This window comes from Cibotium barometz, chromosome 22 (assembly GCF_041138505.1).
Source record: "Cibotium barometz isolate CiBa-2024 chromosome 22, ASM4113850v1, whole genome shotgun sequence".
NCBI lineage: Eukaryota > Viridiplantae > Streptophyta > Polypodiopsida > Cyatheales > Cibotiaceae > Cibotium > Cibotium barometz.
Genome location: NC_141067.1, coordinates 41,619,046 through 41,642,799, shown reverse-complemented (window position 1 = coordinate 41,642,799; position 23,754 = coordinate 41,619,046). Strand labels below are relative to the sequence as shown.

Sequence of the window (23,754 nt, the reverse complement as noted above, 5' to 3'; positions counted from 1 at the left end):
TTGAGACCATAGTCGAGGTATCTCTGGATCTGAGGCATCCAACATTTCTTCCATTGGACCTTCTTCCATTTCCTGACCTTCTTCCATTCCCTCGGGTGCTGTTAATTGAGCTCCATCTGTCACTCCCTCCTGCGATATCCTCATCCTTTGTTGGGGACGAGAATTCACAGGCGCAATGTTATCAAGATGCGGCTGCACACTTGCTTGGTTGTACGATTGAAACCGTAAATTTTGCAAGCGTTCCATTGGAAATATGCCAGCGTCATGAACATGCTCGTTGCAAATCCTTCGTTTTCGAAAGATTTGGTACTTACATCGCATGCATGGACACGCTATTCTCTCTTCAAGATTGAGAGGCTCCATCTAGCAGGATAACATGTATATGCAGCTCATTAAACACAAATCAGCTTATCTCCTCTCCATACAAAATTAAATAGAATTTGAACAAGGATGGAGAGAGAAGCTATCTCTATTCATAAATAGCTGTTTATAAAGGCCTTATGCAATAATCTAAATGCATATTATAAGTATAAGCTTGCATAATAAGGCTGCAAGACTTATGCATAAGCTCTATGCATAAGCCTTATGCATAAGTCTTATGCATAAGCTCTATGCATAAGCCATATGCATAAGTCTTATGCACACGCTCTATGCATAAGTCTTATGCATAAGCCATATGCACACGCTCTATGCACAAGTCTTATGCATAAGCCATAAGCTCGGACCTAATCCCAAAAACCCTAGGACTGAATTACGGTTTTGTAAATTCCGCCAGAGTCTCCTTTGTAATTGGAACCAAATCTCAAATGAAAATGCAACTTCTTAAAACTTGTACGCAATACTCTTTGTATCCCACAATGTCATGAAAGATCATATGCATTTGCAATATCCACACAATATGACGGAAAAGGGGCCCCATTGCCAAAATGCATCCACAAAGTCGATGGTGAGGATTGTTGAGGACGCGCGTTGAAGCTTGCCGATCTCCCGGCCAAGCTCTTCTCACCCCTTCACCGAGTTTTCCTCCAAGGTGAAGGTTGAGGCCATTTCTTCACACCGGTGTACCTAATCCCCCTTCGTACCGCTTTACCAAGCAATCACGGCACAAAGAGTTCAAGCCATTCTCCCCTTGGCCTCTCCAACCAATGCCAAGGTACCCTCACACATTACTAGATTCTATAGAAACTTGAAGTGGTTGCAATGGTGAGTGTAGGTACAAAATGATGTGGATAATATCAAATGATAGAACAAGTTTGTTGGCTTACAAGTATTGAGCATGACTCATGCCCTTTAACAATTTAGAACTCAGCAATAAAGCATGGACTCATGCCTCAATCCATCATCCAAAAGCTCCAACACAAACCAACAATTCACAATGCCCTCACCATGGCATTTGCATAAGCATTTGTTAACCACAATCAAGGCATTTGCAATTGCATTTCAACAATCCCTTTCACATAAGCCTTATGCACATGCTCTATGCAATTACGCTCTATGCATAAGCCTTATGCACACGCTCTATGCATAAGCCTTATGCATAAGCTCTATGCATAAGCCATATGTATAAGTCTTATGCGTACGCTCTATGCATAAGCCATATGCATAAGTCATATGCATAAGTCTTATGCATACGCTCTATGCATAAGTCTTATGCATACGCTCTATGCAAGACTTATGCATAAGCTCTATGCTATATGCCTTATGCACTATGCTAACCCTTAATCCCTTTCACATAAGCCTTATGCACACGCTCTATGCAATTACGCTCTATGCATAAGCCTTATGCACACGCTCTATGCATAAGCCTTATGCATAAGCTCTATGCATAAGCCATATGCATAAGTCTACCTGCGTACGCTCTATGCATAAGCCATATGCATAAGTCATATGCATAAGTCTTATGCATACGCTCTATGCATAAGTCTTATGCATACGCTCTATGCAAGACTTATGCATAAGCTCTATGCATAAGCTCTATGCTATATGCCTTATGCACTATTATGCTAACCCTTAATCCCTTTCACATAAGCCTTATGCACACGCTCTATGCAATTACGCTCTATGCATAAGCCTTATGCACACGCTCTATGCATAAGCCTTATGCATAAGCTCTATGCATAAGCCATATGCATAAGTCTTATGCGTACGCTCTATGCATAAGCCATATGTATAAGTCTTATGCGTAAGTCATATGCATAAGTCTTATGCATACGCTCTATGCATAAGTCTCTTGCATACGCTCTATGCAAGACTTATGCATAAGCTCTATGCATAAGCTCTATGCTATATGCCTTATGCACTATGCTAACCCTTAATCCCATCACCCAATGGTGTAATAAACATGATCTTGTTTTACGTACATGGATAATAGAGATTGCAAGCTTATTATAGGTTTTATGCATAGATATTAAATTAATCCTATGTGTAAGCTTACAAGAACCCAAAACTAACCCTAAACCATAAAACAGGGATGCAAAAATTCATAGAAAATAGCATAAACAAGAAAAATCGAAAGAGGATCTACCTCTTTTTTGCAAAGCTGAAGGAGAGGATTGGTGAAAGATTGGTGAGGTGAAAGAGCTGCAAAAAAAAATATTAAACAAACTAATTAGTAAATTAAACACAAGAAAAAGAACTAATACAAAACCCTAAAATCACTAAGCATGCATTAGGAGATCTATGCATACATAGAGAGCTCTAGATCTCAACATGCATAGAGAGCCAAAAAAACACAAAACCCTAAACGTCCTAATTCTTAAATTAAAAACTAAAAGCAATTGCAATAACATGTTAGGAGAAGGAGAAGAGGAGAAAAGAAGAAAGAAGGAGAAAAGAGGAGAGAGAAAAAAAGAGGAGAGAGAGAGAAAGAGAAGAGGGAGAGAAAGCACCTTCTTCGCCTATATACTTGCGCTTCTTCTGCGAAAAAACCAGAAAATAGGCTCTCGGCTGTGAAAAACTTACGAGCGCCGGTATATGCTACGGAATATGCATCGGAATATACGTCGGTATACGCTACGGAATATGCGTCGGTATAGGCGTCGGAATAAGCGTCGGTATAGGCGTCGGTATACGCGACGGGACACGAAAATTTAAAAAAACACCGCCATGCTTGTCTCCTCCAACATGACGACGGACATACCGACGTTCGACATTTGCGTCGATATTTTGGCGTCGGTATGTCCTCAAGCTCTTGTAGTGTGAGTGTCCAAACAAGAATATGGTTCATACTCAACAACCCCAACAAGTGACTGCTTTGCCAATGACATGCCAGTACTCACTTGTACTAAATGTGGTATTGATCGTTTGATCAAGGATTTTCATGGATACATTGTATCCGTGACCCGGTAGCCCTTAGCGTGGCTTCATAAAGCCATTGACATTCTTCTACTAAGGCCTTAGCATCTTGGAGCTTTCTTATCTCCTCATCCGCATATTGGGGTACTCACTGTCTCCTTTCGGAGTTGAGGGTCGCTCGCTTTGATCCTCTAGATCCAGCTCTTTGTGGTTGATTCTTTAATCCCCTTCTCTCGAATAGGTGGATTCAGTGTTGATCGTATCTTCTTCGAATCCATCTTGGATTGTGACCCTTATGTCACCCTTGCCCACTTTTTTCACTCTTCTCTTGTGGCCAGTTTTGGAAATGGTCGTATCTAATCAGTTCTTCCCCTTGTCTCTCCCAATTGGGCTTGGGTGCGGGGCTTGGGTGCGTTTCACGACATTGAGTGGTGTGATATTTCTAGGTTGCACACTAATGGTTCAGATGGTGGCATGATTATTAGTGGAAGTTGAACCACTTGCGCGATATGAGAAATGGTCAGCCATCATACAAAGGAGGTTATGGCAAAATTTTCCAGAATTTTGTAAAAAATAAAGTTTATTTTTATGTTATTCCAAAAGAGTAATTCCCACCATTTCTGCATCTAAAAGAAATATTCTAATTACTCCATGTACATATTCACCTATGAATATGCATGGATATCACCGATATTAATTATTAAATTTGATTCTATGCATATAAATATGCATAAAAGAATTTTCTTTATTATAAAAGTGTTATTCTTATTAAATTTGATTTCTATGCATAGAAAGATGCATAATGGAATTTTTTTTATAAAAGTGTTATTCTTATTAAATTTGATTTCTATGCATAGAAAGATGCATAAAAAAAAAAAATTTATTACAAAAGTGTTATTCTTATTAAAATTGATTTCTATGCATAGAAAGATGCATAAAAGGATTTATATATATATAATAGTGTTCTTCCCATTGAAGTTGATTTTTATGCATAAATAGATGCATAAAGAATTTTTATATCAAAATTAGAATTCTCTTAAATTCTATGGGTATGCATAAAAGATGATTATTTTATTATAAAAGTGTTACTTTTATCATATTTAAAATTCATGCATAGGGGTATGCATAAAAGAAGATTATTTTATTATAAAAGTGTTACTTTTATCATATTTGAAATTCATGCATAGGGGTATGCATAAAAGATGACTATTTTATTATAAAAGTGTTACTTTTATCATATTTGAAATTCATGCATAGGGGTATGCATAAAAGATGATTATTTTATTATAAAAGTGTTACTTTTATCATATTTAAAATTCATGCATAGGGGTATGCATAAAAGATGATTATTTTATTATAAAAGTGTTACTTTTATCATATTTGAAATTCATGCATAGAGATATGCATAAAGATGATTATTTTATTGTAAAAGTGTTACTTTTATCATATTTGAAATTCATGCATAGAGGTATGTATAAAAGATGATTATTTTATTGTAAAAATGTTACTTTTATCATATTTGGATTTCATGCATAGAGGTATGCATAAGAAAGATATTTTTATACTAAAAGTGTGATTTTCATCCTAAATGGATTATATGCATATATTAGATGCATAAGAGAAATTCTTTTATTCTAAAAGTGTAATTCCTACTAAATTGAATTTACGCATAGGAAGATGCATAAAAGATTGATTCAAAAGTGTCATTCTCATTTAAAATGAATTTATGCATAGCAAAATGCATAAAAGATTGATTTTTATTTCGAAAGTGTTATTCTCTTTAAAATGGAATTTATGCATAAATAGATGCGTAAAGAAATCTTATATCAAATATAAGAGTTCTCTTGTATTCTATAAATAGATATTGAGATGTGATAAGATGTGATAAGATGCGTATGGGAAGTGATAGGATGTGATAAGAGGTGTATGAGATGTGATAAGATGTGATAAGATGCGTATGGGAAGTGATAGGATGTGATAAGAGGCATTTCTCCACCATCCTTGATCTATTAAGAGATGAAACAAAGGTTCTCCTCATCAAATTCTTGAGTGAGATCATCCCATTTCTCCACATCCTTGATCTATTAAGGGATGAAACAAAGGTTCTCCTCATCACATTCTTGAGTGAGATCATCCCATTTCTCCACCATCCTTGATCTATTAAGGGATGAAACAAAGGTTCTCCTCGTCACATTCTTGAAATCTTCCCAAGTGGTGACATGAGCATTCAAGTGCTACTGCCATGCATGGACATAACCTTCTAGATGCAAAGTAGAAAACAAGAACTTGGACCGATCACTATGAGGGATAATTTCAAAGTAAAGCTCCATCTTGTCAATCCATTCTTCAAACTCCTCATTGGTTAATCCTTCACCCTTGAACTTAGTAAAAGTCAACTTGTCCTTAAATCGCTTATCACCACCTCAACGATGAACATGCGGTCTATGCTCAAATGGTCTAACATGATTGCCCCCGAACCCATTGAAGTGACGAGGTCTACTATGATTAGGTTCCATCCCATTAAAATGATGACCGATATCCTCAAAGTGATGACCACTCATGTGTGAAGGATGATGACCCATCTCATGAAAGTGATGACCACTCATGAAAGTGATGACCATCTCATGAAAGTGATGACCACTCATGTGTGGATGATTCCGATTTCCATTCACTCTTGATTCATCCAAAACTAGGCCTTTTCTTTTGTCCACATTTCTCCCTTGCATTGATGAAACCCCATTCATAGGACCATGCATAGTCATATCAGGCATACTTGTTCCACCTTGATGCATCATTGGCGGAGGCAGCTTGTCCTTTCTAAGAATAGAACCATAATTCCCATCAATATGGTGCATACTAGCTTGAGGATTATGCAATGCATTTACATGTGAAGGTTCCACAAAATACCCATAAGCTTGTGGCCTCATTGGTGGAAAAGTATTTGGTGCATATGGATGCAACATAAGTCCACCACCATAAGATTTTTTGCCTTTATCCACATCTTTCCTCAAGCTTGTGATCCCATTATGCAACTTCTTGCTTGTACACTCAAACCTCTCCCACCATGAACTAAAATCTTTCATCCATCCTTTCAATCATAGTTTCCATGACATACATCATGTTGTTCATGTTCATCTCCTTGCCTTCTTAAGATATTTGTGGAACATTAGCCTCTTTATGCACCGCTTCATTGATATTTCCACTAATTTATTCTTGCATTTCTCCTTGAGAATCCTAACTTGCTTCTTGTCTTATGGAAGTGCCATGATTCCCTAATTTAACACAGTGTGCACAATAGAGTAGTGGCCTTGCTCTTAACTGTGGACATTTGGTAGTACTGTGATTCAATCTGCACATGGAGTACCACACCAATTCTCTATGGGGGTAAAGATGGGTATGCCCATGCCTAGATGTTTCTTTGCCCTCCTTTACCTTCAATTTATCTAGTATTGCATTACTAAGCTCTTCCAGAGTCATGTTTCCAACTTTCTTGCTCTGAGTTCCAATCTCTTGGTTTTGTCATTGTTGGTTTGGAGACCGAAAAATCCCGGACTATATCAATGATACCGCTCGATTTGGTTAGAGAGGGTGGTTTCTTCTCTTCCCCAAACCTAGAGTATCGCAACCCTTCTTCCATGGATTCTTCACTACTAGTTTCAATATTGGTCAAATTCCTTAAGACACTCAATTGAGTGCTTTACTGAGTGGCTTAAACCCACACTTTTTTGATAGGAATATCCTGGGTGATTCGATGCACCATCGTCACATGAGTGAGGTAAACTCCGACGAGCTTTCCAGACCTCAAGTGCATGTATATATGATTTGATAAGCTATTTTGCTGTCCCATTTAAATTTTTGTTAGATTCTCTCGACTTGTTTCTGAGGCCGTGAGATTGCAGAGAACCGTTCACGGCATGAAGTGTCAAAAAATAGTTTAGGTCGTGAACGCTTTTTTGCACTTTCATGTGTTTAAATGTTTTTGCTTTTGGACTTAGAATTCCATGTTACCTTGTTATGATTTTCAATTTTCTTACCCTTAATCTGACTATACCAAGTTCGTGAGTTTGATTTGATCAAGGCATGAAATTACAAAAAAAGTTCACACCGTGAAGAGATAAGGTTTCACATCATGAAAATCAATTAGTTCACATCGTGAACTAAAAATAATTCATAATGTGAAGGATTCTAAAATGGTTCACGTCGTGAACAAAAAATGGTTCACGACGCCATGAAGTCATCTAAAATAGTTCACATCGTGATGATTTTCTGCACGTTCATGATTTTTAAGTTTGTTAAACCTCGTGGTGTGAGAGGTGTCAGGATAAGGATCCCTATTTTTGGCAAGGTAATCGTATGAATTGCGGCATTAATCGTGGCGTTGATGCCTAGAGCAGTTCACGGCATGAAGTTATACGAAACGCTTCACATCATGAACGATTTTCTTGCAGTTTCACGTGGGAACTTCTCGCGTCGACTAAGGTGATTTTGGGTGAAAAATACTTATCCAACTGTTTCTAAAATGATTTTGCCACGCCTAAGGAGTATAATACACATTTAAGGCACAGTCAATGGCTCCTTATTTTTTTAATTTTTGAAAAGAAGAAAAAACAAAACACCAATGTGCTTGTAAGATTCCTCCCCAGCCTCTCAAAATGTCCAGCATATTCCCTTGTAATCAATTCCCTTTTCTGAAATATAAGAGATCTTGTCTCTGCCTGTTTTGGCATAGAAAGAGAAAATATTCTAGAGAGAGAATATTCAGATTATGAATATTTTTAGATAGAAAAATAACTCATCTTATTAAAAGAAGTTTCCTTGAAACAGAAATTCAAAAAGAACTTTTCAATGTGCAATTAGAATTAATTGAAAATGGATGAAGGACCTTAGCCTAAGGGTCTAGATTTTCAGAAATTTTTGGATTATGGTCAAATTAAGGTTCCTATGGGCCAATAGCATCAATCCATGTGTAGGGAGGAGATAAATCCTATTTGTAAAAGAAGATACCCAAAAATGAGTAAATGCTCACATAAGATGAAGAGTTGAATATGTACAAGGTTTATTAGTAAAAAACTATGAGTAATATCAAAAAAATGAGATAAATTGAGTACCCAAAAATGAGTAAATGCTCACATAAGATGAAGAGTTGAATATGTACAAGGTTTATTAGTAAAAAACTATGAGTAATATCAAAAAAATGAGATAAATTGAGTATCCAAAAATGAGAAAATGCTCACATAAGATGAAGAGTTGAAAATGTACAAGGTTTATTAGTAAAAAACTATGAGCAATATTAAAAATATGAGATATTTTGGGTATAATCATTCCATTTTGACACATATGTAAGGAAAGGAAATTCTTTAAAGGAGGTGCATATTTCACATGCTTGAATGAGTTTTAAACTCTAAAATAATGTGATATTTTTATCTCTCCTCTCTCTTGAACCAAACCAAATCAAAATGGAACCAAACCGAATCAAAAAGTAACCAAACTAGGTCCAAATCTAGTCCAAATTCAACCAAATTTAATTTGGAAAATTCTAGAATTCGGTTAGCTTTGGTTAGAGCTTCCCTCTCATATAAATAGAGCATGAGTCCTTTGAAAAAAGGAGAAGAATTTTACTATGCTAGAGTTATGCTAAAATAATACTAGTTTCTACTATTCTCTAAAATTCTCTCCAAATTGAAGAAATTGGAGCTTCCCTCTTTCTTCAATTCCCATTGGTGGCTCCATCAACATACTTAACCAATTGATTGGTTTGGGGCCTCTACCGTGAACAAAGAATCAAGCAATTTGTAAGGTAAATGGTGAATTTTGATCTTTTCTATAATTTCTCAAGGTTTCTCTCTTCTCAACCCCTCTCAAGCTTGAGAAGCTTAATTGGAATGGTTTTTGAATGCTATTGAAGTTAATTGATGAATGGTAGTGAAGAGTTACATAATTTGATGAATGCTATTGAAGTTAATTGATTAGTGATAGTTAAGAGTTACATAAATTTCCATTTATGTTTAATTCAAATGGTTTTTATGTAATTTCTCTCTCTCACTCAAGAAATGGTCATACTCATGACCCATTCTCAATCCAAATGAAGCTTTTCAAAAAAAGTTTTTTCTTAATCCAAGATTAATCTATACTTAAGGTCAAATTAATGGCTTTTTTCTATACTTTTAGTTTATGTATTTCATGAATATTGATGATTCAATCCATTATGGATTAATGATCCAATTAGGGATCATTCTAATTATTTTCTTAATGATAAGCTTTATCCCTTAGAAAAATTGAGATTTATCAGTCATAGCAGTGGAGCTATGGCAAAATTTTTATAAAAATTACGCATAAAATAATTTCATTCAAATCATGAAAAGAGGATTTCCTACCATATTCTAGGAATTATCATCCTAGATTAATTGAAAGATATTCATTGTAAGCCTAGAGAAATTAATTTTTATATTATGCATCATTGATTTTCATGCATAGAGGTATGCATAAAAGATTATTATTTTAACATAAAAGTGTTACTTTTATCATAATTAGATTTCATGCATAGAGGTATGCATAAAAGATTATTATTTTAATATAAAAGTGTTACTTTTATCATATTTGAAATTCATGCATAGAGGTATGCATAAAAGATGATTATTTTATTATAAAAGTGTTACTTTTATCATATTTGAATTTCATGCATAGAGGTATGCATAAAAGATGATTATTTTATTATAAAAGTGTGACTTTTATCATAATCGAATTTCATGCATAGAGGTATGCATAAGAGATGAATATTTTATTATAAAAGTGTTACTTTTAGCATAATTGAATTTCATGCATAGAGGTATGCATAAGAGATGAATATTTTATTATAAAAGTGTTACTTTTAGTATAATTGAATTTCATGCATAGAGGTATGCATAAAAGATGATTATTTTATTATAAAAGTGTTACTTTTAGCATAATTGAATTTCATGCATAGAGGTATGCATAAAAGATATGGGAAGTGATAAGATGTGATAAGATGCATATAAGATGAGTTAGGATGTGATAAGATGAGTTAAGAAGTGATAGGATGTGTATGGGATGAGTTAAGAAGTGATAGGATGTGTATGGGATGAGGTAAGAAGTGTATGTGATGGGATAAGATGTATATAGGTTGTGATAGGGTGAGAATATGGATGTGAATGTGGATGGGTATGTATGGATGTATGCATGTAGATGTGAATGTGAATGTGGATGTATGGATGTGAGTGAGGATGTGGATGTAGATGCATAGATGTAGAGGTGGATGTATGCATGTAGATGTAGATGTATGGATGTGAATATGAATGTGGATGTGGATGTATGCACGGAAATGTGGATGTATGCATGTAGATGTAGATGTATGGATGTGAATGTGAATGTGGATGTGGAGGTATGCATGGAGATGTGGATGTATGCATGTAGATGTAGATGTATGGATGTGAATGTGAATGTGGATGTGGATGTATGTATGGCGATGTGGATGTATGCATGTAGATGTAGATGTATAGATGTGGATGTGAATGTGGAGGTGGATGTATGCATGTAGATGTAGATGTATAGATGTGGATGTGAATGTGGAGGTGGATGTATGCATGTAGATATAGATGTATGGATGTGAATGTAAATGTGGATGTGGATGTATGCATGGAGATGTGGATGTATGCATGTAGATGTAAATGTATGAATGAGAATGTGGATGTATGCATGTAGATATGAATGTACGCATATAGATGTGGATGTATGGATGTGAATGTGCATGTAGATGTGGATGTATGGATGAGGATGCATGAATGTGCATGTAGATGTGGATGTGAAAATAGATGCATCGATGTAGATGTAAATGTATGAATGAGAATGTGGATGTATGCATGTAGATGTGAATGTACGCATATAGATGTGGATGTATGGATGTGAATGTGCATGTAGATGTTGATGTATGGATGAGGATGCATGAATGTGCATGTAGATGTGGATGTGAAAATAGATGCATCGATGTAGATGTGGATGTATGGATGTGAATGTGGATGTGGATGTGGATATATGTATGGATGCGAATATATGATATGTGATGTGAAGGAATCTGAAGTGATGAGATGGAAAATGATGTGATGGGATGAGTACACATATAAATGGAATGTGGAATAAGTAATGTGGATTGATGAGGGATAATGTGGAAAAATGAGAGTTAATATAGAAACTGTATTTGTAAACTGTTTGTAAATGCTGAAAAACCGACGGATTAGTCTCTTGTCGGATATCCCTGGGCGAGGCCCTGAATGTGGGACCCCTGTCCCACGCGAGAAGTGCTACTTCCGCTGCTAGTACCCCGAATCTGTTGCTCGGTGGGAACAAGGGGATCTCACAGTTGGTATCAGAGCAATTTGGCCTAATAAAGATCAACTGAGAAGATCAAATATGTCAAAAATTTATCAAGAAACACAAAAACGTTGTAATTGTGTGATATAAATCATACAATTTGATATTCAAACTGAAATTTGTAATTTGGTAATTGGGTCTTCAGATGGAAGTACCGCAATTATATAGAATCCCTGACTTGCTTGAGGCCTAAACATGATGGTATTCACCTTATAATTCCAAGGGCCGTGACTACCAGTATATACCGAGAGTATAACTGCAGCTCTTTACTGACAGTTTATACGAGTAAATCTAAGACTTGAAATTATAAGCGTTAATGCTATCCAGATGATGATTTTGAATGTGGTTGATATGATTTTTAATTCTGTTTAAGAATTGATGAATTGATTTGGATTCTGATTGAAAAATGATGATTTCTAAAATTTAGTTGAAATATAATAACCTGAGCGAAACCACAATGAGGATGAATAGGACGAGTCCCTGTGATGATACTCATAACTAGAATGATGATAATGATTTCAGTAAATCACTATGAGATTAGTGGATTGTGCTGTCAAATTGCTACTGTTAACACTTGTCACGGTCGATCAAATTAAGGGATGGCAATATGAGAACTTACTTGACTGAAATTCCCGTGGAGGAATGTTCAGAAGGAAATTTTTTCGGTCTAATGGACCATTATCATGTTAACGATATGAATGATATGATCTGAATGAATTGTTATTTAATGATGAGTTCTATATAAGGGATATTTATCCCAGTATTCTGTTGGGTTGACCAGAATATAAGGAACCCCATAATAAAATTGGATCTTAAGAAAAAGAGTTGTCCTCTCCCTTGCGAGATGAGGACATCTTGCACTTTTTTAAGTGGGGTAGAATTTAAGATTCCTCAGCCTTCGAGGTATACAGGAGTAAGAATCTCCCTTTTTGATCTTATAATTATTCCCTCTCTAAAATAAAAGAAAGATTCTGTTTAAAAAAGGAAGACCCTTTCCCTAGAATACTTCTCAGGAGTCACGCCTGTTTTAAGGATTCAGAGCAATGAGTTCAGAAGTGAAAATCGGTGTTTTGGATATACCAAGGTTTTGGTTTTCATTCGAGTACGGCCCAAAAGAAGTTCTTTATCTCTTAGGGAGTATAAGAAGTTATCCCCCAGATATTGTGAGCCTTATATCTGAATTCAATGAAAGTAGGTGACTTAGCCTACAAGCTTCTTTTACCTCCTCATCTCAAAGTTCTTAATGTATTTCATAGAAATATGTGCCAAACCCAAATCATGGAAAGACGATAAAACTTCAGTGGCAAGATACCGTTGGCTTCTAAGTTACGCTAGCTCCTTCCTTTATATAAGTCGTAACATTTACCTGTCGCTCACAGTAATCTTACTTCCATCGATCTCCCTTCTTCTTAATCTCCTTCATGGCTTGGCAACAGGAATTAGTTTTATCCATGATGATTTCTCACCTTCAAGATGCAAGCGAGTCTGTGAAGAAAGATTTTATAGAACAGTATGAGCGCTCACTTTTTCCTCACTTGGGAACTTCTGTAGCTCAGACCAAATGGCGGACCTATCAAGACATAACTAGGGTAACACCCTGGGGTCAGCAGCACTTTCGTAACAATGTCCGCTTGGCCATGGTTATTGAAGCTTTGGCTTTGGGTCCCCGATGCTACTGCGTCATGAGCTCAAGGCATCTTGGGTTTTCTGAGCGAGTCTTCTTACTAGCATGTTTTCTTCCTCATCAAAAGATATGCCTTTACCCCGTTTTTGGCTTGCCTCTCAGAGGTCCTTTTGTTAGATCACCTCATACCACTGAGATAGGTGCGGCAATAACCAACAGAATTATTCCCATAGATGAGTTACCTTATACGTGCGCAGCTTGTGAGTGCTGCTTTTGTGATCATATGATGGACGGGCTTATGGAAGTGTAAAGAGTTCTTCTATCTTTATTGTATATGTTTCAAGAATGAATAAAGTTTAAATCTTGTTCTTATCTCGAATCTTACTCTCTTGAGACTTTTTTTGTGGTTAATCTTAATTAATTTTTCTCTAAGTCTCATATTCGTGCATCTTGCGAAATTATCCCAAGTTTGCGAGATGAGGACATCTCGCGTTTTTCAAGTGGGAGTGAATGTAAGATTCCTCCCCAGCCTCTCAAAATGTCCAGCATATTCCCCTGTAATCAATTCCCTTTTTTGAAATATAAGAGATCTTGTCTCTGCCTATTTTGGCATAGAGAGAGAAAATATTCTAGAGAGAGAATATTCAGATTATGAATATTTTTAGATAGAAAAATAACTCATCTTATTAAAATAAGTTTCCCTGAAACAGAAATTCAAAAAGAACTTTCCAATGTGCAATTAGAATTAATTGAAAATGGATGAAGGACCTTAGCCTAAGGGTCTAGATTTTCAGAAATTTTTGGATTATGGTCAAATTAAGGTTCCTATGGGCCAATAGCATCAATCCATGTGTAGGGAGGAGATAAATCCTATTTGTAAAAGAAGATACCCAAAAATGAGTAAATGCTCAATGTACATGTAGATGTGGATGTATAATAAGGATGCATGAATGTGCATGTAGATGTGGATGTGAAAATAGATGCATCGATGTAGATGTGGATGTATGGATGTGAATGTGGATGTGGATGTGGATATATGTATGGATGTGAATATATGATATGTGATGTGAAGGAATCTTAAGTGATGAGATGGAAAATGATGTGATGGGATGAGTACACATATAAATGGAATGTGGAATAAGTAATGTGGATTGATGAGGGATAATGTGGAAAAATGAGAGTTAATATAGAAATTGTATTTGTAAACTGTTTGTAAATGCTGTTTGTAAATGGCTGTTTTATGTCAAGAATGCTGGGGAAGCATTTTGACCGTCTTGTGATTAAGGTCGTGGAGACCTAACTGATAAAGTTGCAAGTGCTGACGGAGAGTCAATGGAGGACGTCTCACGTAGCAAAGTCGGCCGAGGTCTTGACAAGCCTCGGTTCGATTAAAATGGTGAGCTTCCGGTACGGTGGATGAGGGACCAAGGAAGCGGCCTATGAGTGAAGCGCTAGGTCACCTGCGAAGGATCCTAGAGGGTGCTGACCATACGGTGCTCGGGCTCTGGGTCGCCTAGGATACCCACGCGTGCGTCGAGGAAGATATTGGAACAAGGAGTAAGAGTTGTTTTGTGAAACCGGGCATGGATCTGGTTGATTGACCTTGCTGGTCTTCAATGGATGAGTCCATGGCTCTTTATATGGATCTGTTGGTTGATCTTGCTGATCTTCAACGAGAGTCCATCTGGATTTTTATAAGTCATTATATTGCCGAGTATTATGGGCTAGGAACTATTAAAAAGGCCCCTGAGTGGACAGGTGGTGAGCGTTCTAGTTGCCAATGATGCCATAGATACTCTGATGAAGGAATGATGGGAAATTATGAATCAAACGGATAAATTGGAAGATTGTGATCAGTGGTACTATGGTTTCATTAAAGGATTGTTTTTGATGCTAAGAAAAAGGCAATTTCATATTGGGTGTGTAAGTGGTGTGGCTAGTTTTATATTTGCATGAACTTCTGGCTAGGGAGCCTTGGAACTCTTTTCCTTGGTACCCGGGACAAAACCTAACCAAATTTCAAATTGGATCCCATCACTACAGTGGTTGGGCGGTTGGCTAACCTATGGGATCGGATGGGGTAGGCTGGACTGATGGATCCGTAAATCGAGACTCAATTTCTGTTACGATAGATAAAGTAAATCCCAGATAGTAATTGTTCTATGGATAGGAATCAACGGCTATGCCTCTTAAAGGGGAAAAAAGCGTTGATCCCAATGATCCAAGTGCAAGTTTCTTCCTTGATCTGACCGAGTATCTTTATAGGTACAATTGATGGATCAGCTTGATTAGTAATGGTCTTGACTACGTTAGAGTAAAGAGTTATCCTGGTGGAATCGCCCGTACTTTCCGGGTGAAGAAAGTTTTTCGGGTTTGGTTTTGGAAAAACCGACGGATTAGTCTCTTGTCCGGATATCCCTGGGCGAGGCCACGAATGTGGGACCCCTGTCCCACGCGAGAAGTGCTACTTCCGCTCTGCTAGTACCCCGAATCTGTTGCTCGGTGGGAACAGGGGGATCTCACAGTATCATTAATCCATAATGGATTGAATCATCAATATTCATGAAATACATAAACTAAAAGTATAGAAAAAAGCCATTAATTCACGTTGATGATTCAAGTGATGCAAACATCAAATTTAACTAGAAAAAACAGTGCAGCTCTCTTCCATGACCACTCCACCACACAAATACACAATAAACACAATCAATTTTTCACTTCCACACAAATCTTATCCATTCATTTCCTACACAATGCACTACCAAAATGTAAAGGCAATCATGAATCTTATGTAATGGGAATTGAAACTCCAAGAGGAAGAAAGAAACAAAGGTGTTTCCCCGACAGCGGCGCCGAAAATGTTATAGGCTACCACACCTCCAAGAGGGAACCCAATGCATTCACCTAAAGGACGAGCAATAGAATACAACTGTCATAGGGCACTTACCAATGCTTGAACTTGAGTCCCTTGAGGCCTCCAAGCTCACTTGTTAAGCTCCAAACCTCAAAGCTCCACCTCCACTCTATCACCGTAGAGTCGCTTGCACCATCGCATAAGGCAATCACTCTCTCTCACTCTCCCACACAAGCAGGAAACATACAAGAATAGAAGAGGCACAAGTGCTAGAATACTCTCTCTCAATACACAAAGAAGAGCTCTCAATAGCACAAAGGGGGTTGTCTCTATTAATTATGAGAAAATGCCTTATATACATTTGGCCATTATTCACACTTGGGCACCCAAAACTTAACTAAGGACTGGTCTGGCCAATATCTCATAATGTACAACTTTTATAGTGCCTTTTCATGTCACTTATTAATGTCCTCAATTGAAGGAGAATACTTTTGTTAATCCAAAATGGGATTAACATTTAATCTTCCACCCATGGAGCGAGAGTCCTCATCAAATCAGGAGGGGAGAAGCTAGTGGAAGGAAGCTCTCTCTCTATTTTCTCAATAAGTTCGCGTCCGCAGGTGTTTGTGCAGGGGGGCCTTCGCCCTTCTTTTAGTTTTGGGGTACTACTTTACCTCTACAATTTTCTCCACATTTTTTGTAGTCTTGGGATGCTGCTTGACTCCAATATAGAAAGTAAAGCCTTGTGGGTGTGCTCATCACAAACTGTGACTGATACCTCTAGGTTCAGTAGAGGTATTTTTCTTGGCATGAAGGGATGTTTGGGAATCTTGTCCAAGCGCCACCTTATAGTACCCCAAAGTATGTGCATTAACCCGCTTGACTAACAATCTATGTGCATTAAACGCTTGGGGGGTTCACCTAAAAATATGTAAGTGTAACACACATGAGTCAATCAGGAGGGGTATATTAATTAAAAAAAGTTACAGAACTACATTTACATGAAGGGTTTTTTAAACCAATTTGGAAAAAAACCATAATTTTATAAAGAAAAAGGGGTCATTTTATTTATAAAAGTATGTAAGTGTAAGGGATTTTTAAAATACCAAAAATAGATAGAACACATGAACTACAAGGCTATCCTGGGACAAATAGATGTCTCTGCCCGGCAGAGAATGGAGTCAAAGTTTCTTGCATGCACAAGCTTTGGAAATTTTCATCGATGAACAAGGCTTAGCTTTGGGTGATATACCTTGACCCGATGTGCACTTCACTTTCTTTTTCGGAGTTACCTGATTTGTTGAATAGTTGTGTGCCTTTTTCCTTGACATTCTTTATATGACTTTTTCCAAAGTAGAGTTATCCTATGCATCTTGCCTCACTAATTTCATTCAAAGGTTCTACGAGATCGCACCCATTGACACTCACAGGATCTAACACAATCTTATTTATGTATGTAGAAAGAAGCCTCTAGCTTCTTTGACTAATCATCTAAAGCACATTGACTATCTGAGATATTCGAAGGTTCTACTAGATTGCACACGATGACACTCGCACGATCCAACATTGACTATCTGAGATATTCGAAGGTTCTACTAGATTGCACACGATGACACTCGCACGATCCAACATAGTCTTATTTGAGTATGTAGAAGACTCCATGTTCTTTGACTCACAATCCAAAGCACGTTGACTATCTCCATTAGAGTAAATATTGGCCTTTTTCTCCAATACTACTCAAAATTCCCTACTAACAACAAGGGAATGCTTGTCTTCACCTCCCTTTTTGACTCTACATTTGGCTAGTATAGTGCTACTGAGCTCGATTTCTTGAAGAAAAAGATGTGGATTTTTTTTTTTTGGATCAGGTACCCCTTGAGGCCTCTGCAGAATAGAGAGAAGAAACATAGATTACCTATGCTCACTACCATAATATATGCTAACTTGCATATAGTTATCATTGTTTTACATGTTAATTAGAACACCCATATGCGTACAAGCATAGTTCTATGCTAAAAATAATAATAACTATACTAGAACACTCATATGCTAACAAGCGTACTCATATTATAATTAGCATAGATAGTTGTATGCTAACAAAAAAATGACTATACTAGTTAGCATATTCTATGTTAACTATATATGCTAACTAGCATAGAATATACTAGTTAGCATATTCTATGTTAACTATATATGCTAACTAGCATAGAATATGCTTACTAGTATAGTTACCATAGTTTGCTATGATAATTAGGATAGCCATATGCTAACAAGCATACTCAGATGCTAATTAGCATAGTTATATGCTAATAAAAAACTTATTAGATACTAATTAACACAGGCTAATTGTGTGCTAACTAGCATAGTATATGCTTATTAGCATATAGTTAGCATAGTCTTCTATGCTAAGCATATAGCTAAAATAGCTATATGCTAACCACAAGAGTCATATGCTAACTAAAATAGCATAGATATGCTAACTAGAAGACTCATATGCTAATTAGCATTGTTGTAAATTCCAAGTCTTATCTACTAGCTAAAATAGCTTATGCTAACCAGAAGGGTCATATGCTAATTAGCATAGTTGTATGCTAAGTAAAAGCTATGCACACCTCTTAACATAAATTAAGCTAGGTATATGGTAAGAAGGATTGTCATATGCTAATTAACACTGTTGTATGTTAATTAGTATATGATAAAAAAGGATTATTAATTAATAGCTTAACGATGGTAAAAAACATATAACCAGCATAGCATATGTTGATTAGCAAGTAACTAACATAAACAATGCTAATTAACATAGTAATAACATATAGTTGATGCATTATGCTAGCCACTCATTATAGCAAGTTTGCTAAATAGCCAAGGATATATGTACTACTAAACATAAACCATGAGCTAATGTCACTCAAAAAAGTACAAGGGTGTAACCTGATATCCAAATGACATTTATAACAGCACTTTGTGGAATCACATAATCACAGTTTTCTTCTCTACATTGTGCACCTTCTGAGGTGTAAATAGTTGCAAAACACATGGAATGGTATACATGGTTGCACGATAGTGAGACCAGTGTGAGAGTTTTATTAGCATCCAAAAATACACCACAACAAGTCTGCACATTAACCTGGGAGAGTAAGATTTTCCATGCTCTTACTTCCGTAGGATGGCGCATTAGGAAAGAGGAAAGCCCTGCTGTTTGCCTAAACTTTGTTTAGCATGTCGTGAATGAGGACACGCTGCCCTACTAGAGTCTTCTCGACTTTATGATGCACCTCCAACTTAGTTTGCAAAACATATCTATGTGAGAAATGTACCAGTGTGAATCTATAGAAAAACAAATCATGTACAACAAAAAATAGAAGACAATTTACCTCTATCATAGAGATGTTCCCAGTTCATTTGAACCCCCTCCAATCATCTCCAAAGTTCTTGGTTGTGTTGATATTTTCACTACAAGGTTGGATTTGTCAATCAAATCTTTGAGGCAAGGATGCCATCGTCTCTTTTGCAACTTGAATCTCCAATCTCAATGCTGACAGGAAAGTACCTACTCTCTCTACAGTCATCTACTTTAGCTTTGCATCCTCCTCGTAGACTGCTTTTGACAAAAGTGGCACATTTTATTTCGTTCGAGGTAAAATTTTGAGCATCCATGGTTGTAAAATAGTTTTTAGATCATGTTTTCAAGTTGCATGGAGTGTCCTAACAAATTGTTAGTGTGATTAGGATGTGAAGATTATGAGTTCATTTTGAGGACATTGTTTGAGATCATGGGGACTATTTTGACACCTAGCACCGCCTATCACCCAGAAACCGACAAACTGCGAGGTTGAACAAGTGTGTGGAAACTTACTTGAGACACTATTTCCATGATATTCAAGGTGTTTGGGATGAGCGGTTGTTGCTTTCTGAGTTTTCTCATACTATAAGTATGCATCATGAGAGCTTTGGCATGTCACCTTTTGAGGCACTCTATGGGTACAAAGTGAATATGCCAATGATGGTTAAAAAGCAAGAGGGGGTGAATCATAATGCAAAAGAGGAGATGGAAAAGTTGGATGCACTCTTGCAACAATGAAAAGCTAATATGAAGCAAGCTCAAGAAAGAGTGAAACATTATGCTAATGCTCATCGGGGAGGCCATTGGATTTCATCAAGTGTGATTAGGTATTCTTGAGGATTCCCAAAACAAGATATGGTTCTCTCAAGGACAACACAAATACCAAGTTAGCTCATCGCTACTATGGGCCATACAATGTGGTGAGGCGTGTTGGTGAAATTGCTTATCAATTGGCACTTCCATTAACCTCAAAGATTCATGATGTGTTCCATGTGTCATACTCAAATATTACCTTGGAAGATGAATCACCTCTAGTGAATAAGGAGGGGATGATTGAGTATAGGTCGGAAGCAATTTTTGGTACAAGAGAAAGTTTTTCGCAGCTGTACATTAGTGGAGTACTTGGTCAAATGGTTAGGGCTACCTAAGAAAGAAGCTTCTTGGAAATCCTCCTGTACATTGGAAGTATTTTAAGGGTTATTGGATGCATTTTGGAACTCCAAGGAGGGTCAAGATTAGTTAATTAACTTGCTAGAAATTCACGTAAATTCACCGTGAACATCCCTACACCCTTGGAAATTGGATGCATAATAATAGGAAGCTACTCAAGGTTTTCAGCCATTATGGAGGTAGATGTCATGGCTTGTTTTGAGGGTTTATTGACTATTTTATATCCATATACATGCAATTTTGGCTTCCCATATATTATGTGAGCATGAGCTTCATATTTGACATGTGTCCATTAACATATACTCCATCCATGTGGATTGTGGTTGTACATATCAATGGTTTCGAGGATGAAACCTTTTGGGTGGGGATGGTTTGTAACAAAGTGAAATTGTCTTATATGAATAATGGGCCCAAGGACAATGGACCATTCCCATGGACAACACTTATGATAGTGTGAAAAGGGTGGTCATGTATATATGTCAAATAGGCCATATTTGAGGTACCTTTTGATATCCAACAATATAATACAAGCCAATTTCTCTCTTCTAAACCTAGGCTAATCATCCTAATCTAGGTAAATTCAAGTCTAATTAGGTTAATCCAAGGCTAATCTAGAAGCTCCTTTCTTTCAATATTCTTCTAACTTGAATATTGCGCATGCACTTGACCCATCATGTGTAACATATGCCATTGAGGGAATGAAATGGGTTAAAAGATGATGTTTTTAGGGACTATAAATTTATCATGAGTGAAATAAATAGTATCTAAAAATATTATATACAAAATTTCCAAAACAACCTTAGGTCCAACTATGTTACATTCTTAGAAATAGACATCTTAGTAAGATGTCTCTTTTTAGTGAGAGACTTCTTATTTGTACATATAGCCATTAAGATGAATTGTGTTGCATATTCTTTTTAGATGTCTCTTTTTAGTGAGAGACTTCTTATTTGTACATATAGCCATAAAGATGAATTGTGTTACATATTCTTTTTTCATGTGGCATGAGTGTCAAAAATATAAAATATAAAAAACTTATATTAAGTTGTATCCATCTCAATTTCTTTTAGGGGGAATATGTAAGAAGATCCATGTTATCTAGATTTATAGACTTTCCTTATAGACCTATTTTCGAAGCCATATTTTTCACCAAGCATCATTCAAGTAAATTTTTTTCTAAAAGACTAGTATGTGGCCAATTAGGTGATAGCCCAAGTTGTGAAGGTATATGCCTAAGACTAGGTGGTCCTTAGTTCAAACCTGATAATGTTTTCCTCAATGACATCGCCTACACGTGAATAAAAGGTGCCTACTGTGGGTGGTGAAAAATGGCAACTATGAGGGGATCTTGGACTTAAAGCTAGTTTTTTAAAAAACCAATATATTGTTAATAATTATTAAAAAAACATCCTTGATTTTTGATTACAATCATTTTAAGAATAATTCATGCAAGAGTTTAGCTTCTAGATGCTCTAAGGTTCTTGGTTCTTAGGCTTAGTTTGATTTTACAACATGTTTAGGAATGACTTACTCTATATTGTAGCATATAGGGGCCCTAATATTCTATTGTTGGAAAACAACTTTGAGTATTTATATCATGTTTTAAGCTAAGGACTAGCATGCCCTTAGAATGCCACCCATAGACATGAGCATAGAAACACTTGTCATTAGCTTATCTCTCGTAGTTCTTAGAGTAGTTTGATACCCACCTAAGGCATTACCTTGCAAAGTGGCTAGGATCATGACAACAACCAATTACTACCTTATGAGGAGTTAGCATACTATAAGACTGATGTGCCATAGCATACCCACTAAAAACTCTATATGCACCATAATTTTTTGAGTAGGAATTACCATACCCTCACTAGTTGTTGTCTCAAATAAGTTTGTGTATTTCATTTCTATTTTGCTTTATCTACGTGAGAAAATGGTACCTATAATACTTTTAATGTTCCCAATACCAAACTATTGTGGCAAGATAGTGAGCGCACTACTAGGCATGCATTAGAGGTATGAAGTGGATGAGATTTTAGGGAAGTGCATGGGATTCTAAGAATTCCCCATAATGAACATGATTTGAATGTGTGACTTCCTTGACTGACATGAGTGGGTGAGTCAATGTGGTTGATTGTGAGAGCTTCCACATCATGTGGAATTTGTTGAAGATCTTGAAATTAAGTAAAGATGTGGATTTTGTTAAAAATCTTGAAAGTAATTTGTGTAGTGTATTGCATTTTTGTTTTTGAATTTTTGATTGTAGGAAGCCCTTCTTCAAGAAGAAAACAATCTTCTCAAACTAGAGGTAAGAAGTTATGATTCACTGTTTGACAAAGTTGTGTGATGAAGAAACTTAGGTGATCTTATGAAGGTTCTATTGACATATGTAGCTTTCCAAGGCTATTTCTATAAGGGACAATGTTTCCTTATTGGGTGTGAGCACTCATACCATCCAAGAGTGTTCAAGTGACAACTTATCCTCCACCCACTCTATAGAAATAGTAGTTGCTAAATCAACCCAAGAATCTCCAAAATCAATCCAAGAAGATGATGTGACTTCTCTGTATCTTGGGTACGTATGTCTTCTACTTGTATTTTGAAGACTTCAATTAATAAAATCTAATATAGTAATGAACCATGTTTCTAAACATCTCCATTATTTCCATGCTCACAAGTCGAAAAAGCTAATGAACCATGTTTCTAACATCTCACCATTATTTCCATGGTCCTAGGTCGGAGTTGTTTCCATCCAATGTGGAGTAATACGACATGCTATCCTTCTTATAGATGTAATGCCATCCAAGCTACACAAAGCGTCCAAAATGTGTAGGTATGGACTTGAATATTCTTCTTGAAGGATATTCTTCTAGTATGTGACTACTCTTATTAAAGCTTTATTAACTACATCTATTTGATGTGATGGATTATTTTGGTGATTCCATGTTCCCACATATTAATGATTAAGATAAAATATAGCTACTTTTCCTACATATTAATTAGCGAGTAAGATAAAATATAGCTACTTTTTTTCTAACCTCTTCTTTATCATACCTTATGCAAGGACATTGAGAGACTTCTAGGAAAGCC

The 23,754-nt window shown here is 36.5% G+C and overlaps 1 protein-coding gene across 2 annotated transcripts in view; it reads left to right on the top strand.

Annotated features, from left to right (window-relative positions):
- Window positions 1-23,494, top strand: part of LOC147626618 (MADS-box transcription factor 23-like) — a 68,871-nt gene extending 45,377 nt beyond the window's left edge. For both annotated transcript variants that reach the window (XM_086816964.1, XM_086816963.1), the window contains exons 6-8: window positions 22,931-22,972; window positions 23,058-23,239; window positions 23,400-23,494. In XM_086816964.1, the coding sequence (XP_086673090.1) occupies window positions 22,931-22,972; window positions 23,058-23,239; window positions 23,400-23,430 (255 nt within the window). In that variant the 3' untranslated portion in view covers window positions 23,431-23,494. The remainder of the gene's footprint in view (window positions 1-22,930; window positions 22,973-23,057; window positions 23,240-23,399) is intronic.
- Window positions 23,495-23,754: the final 260 nt, after the last annotated feature.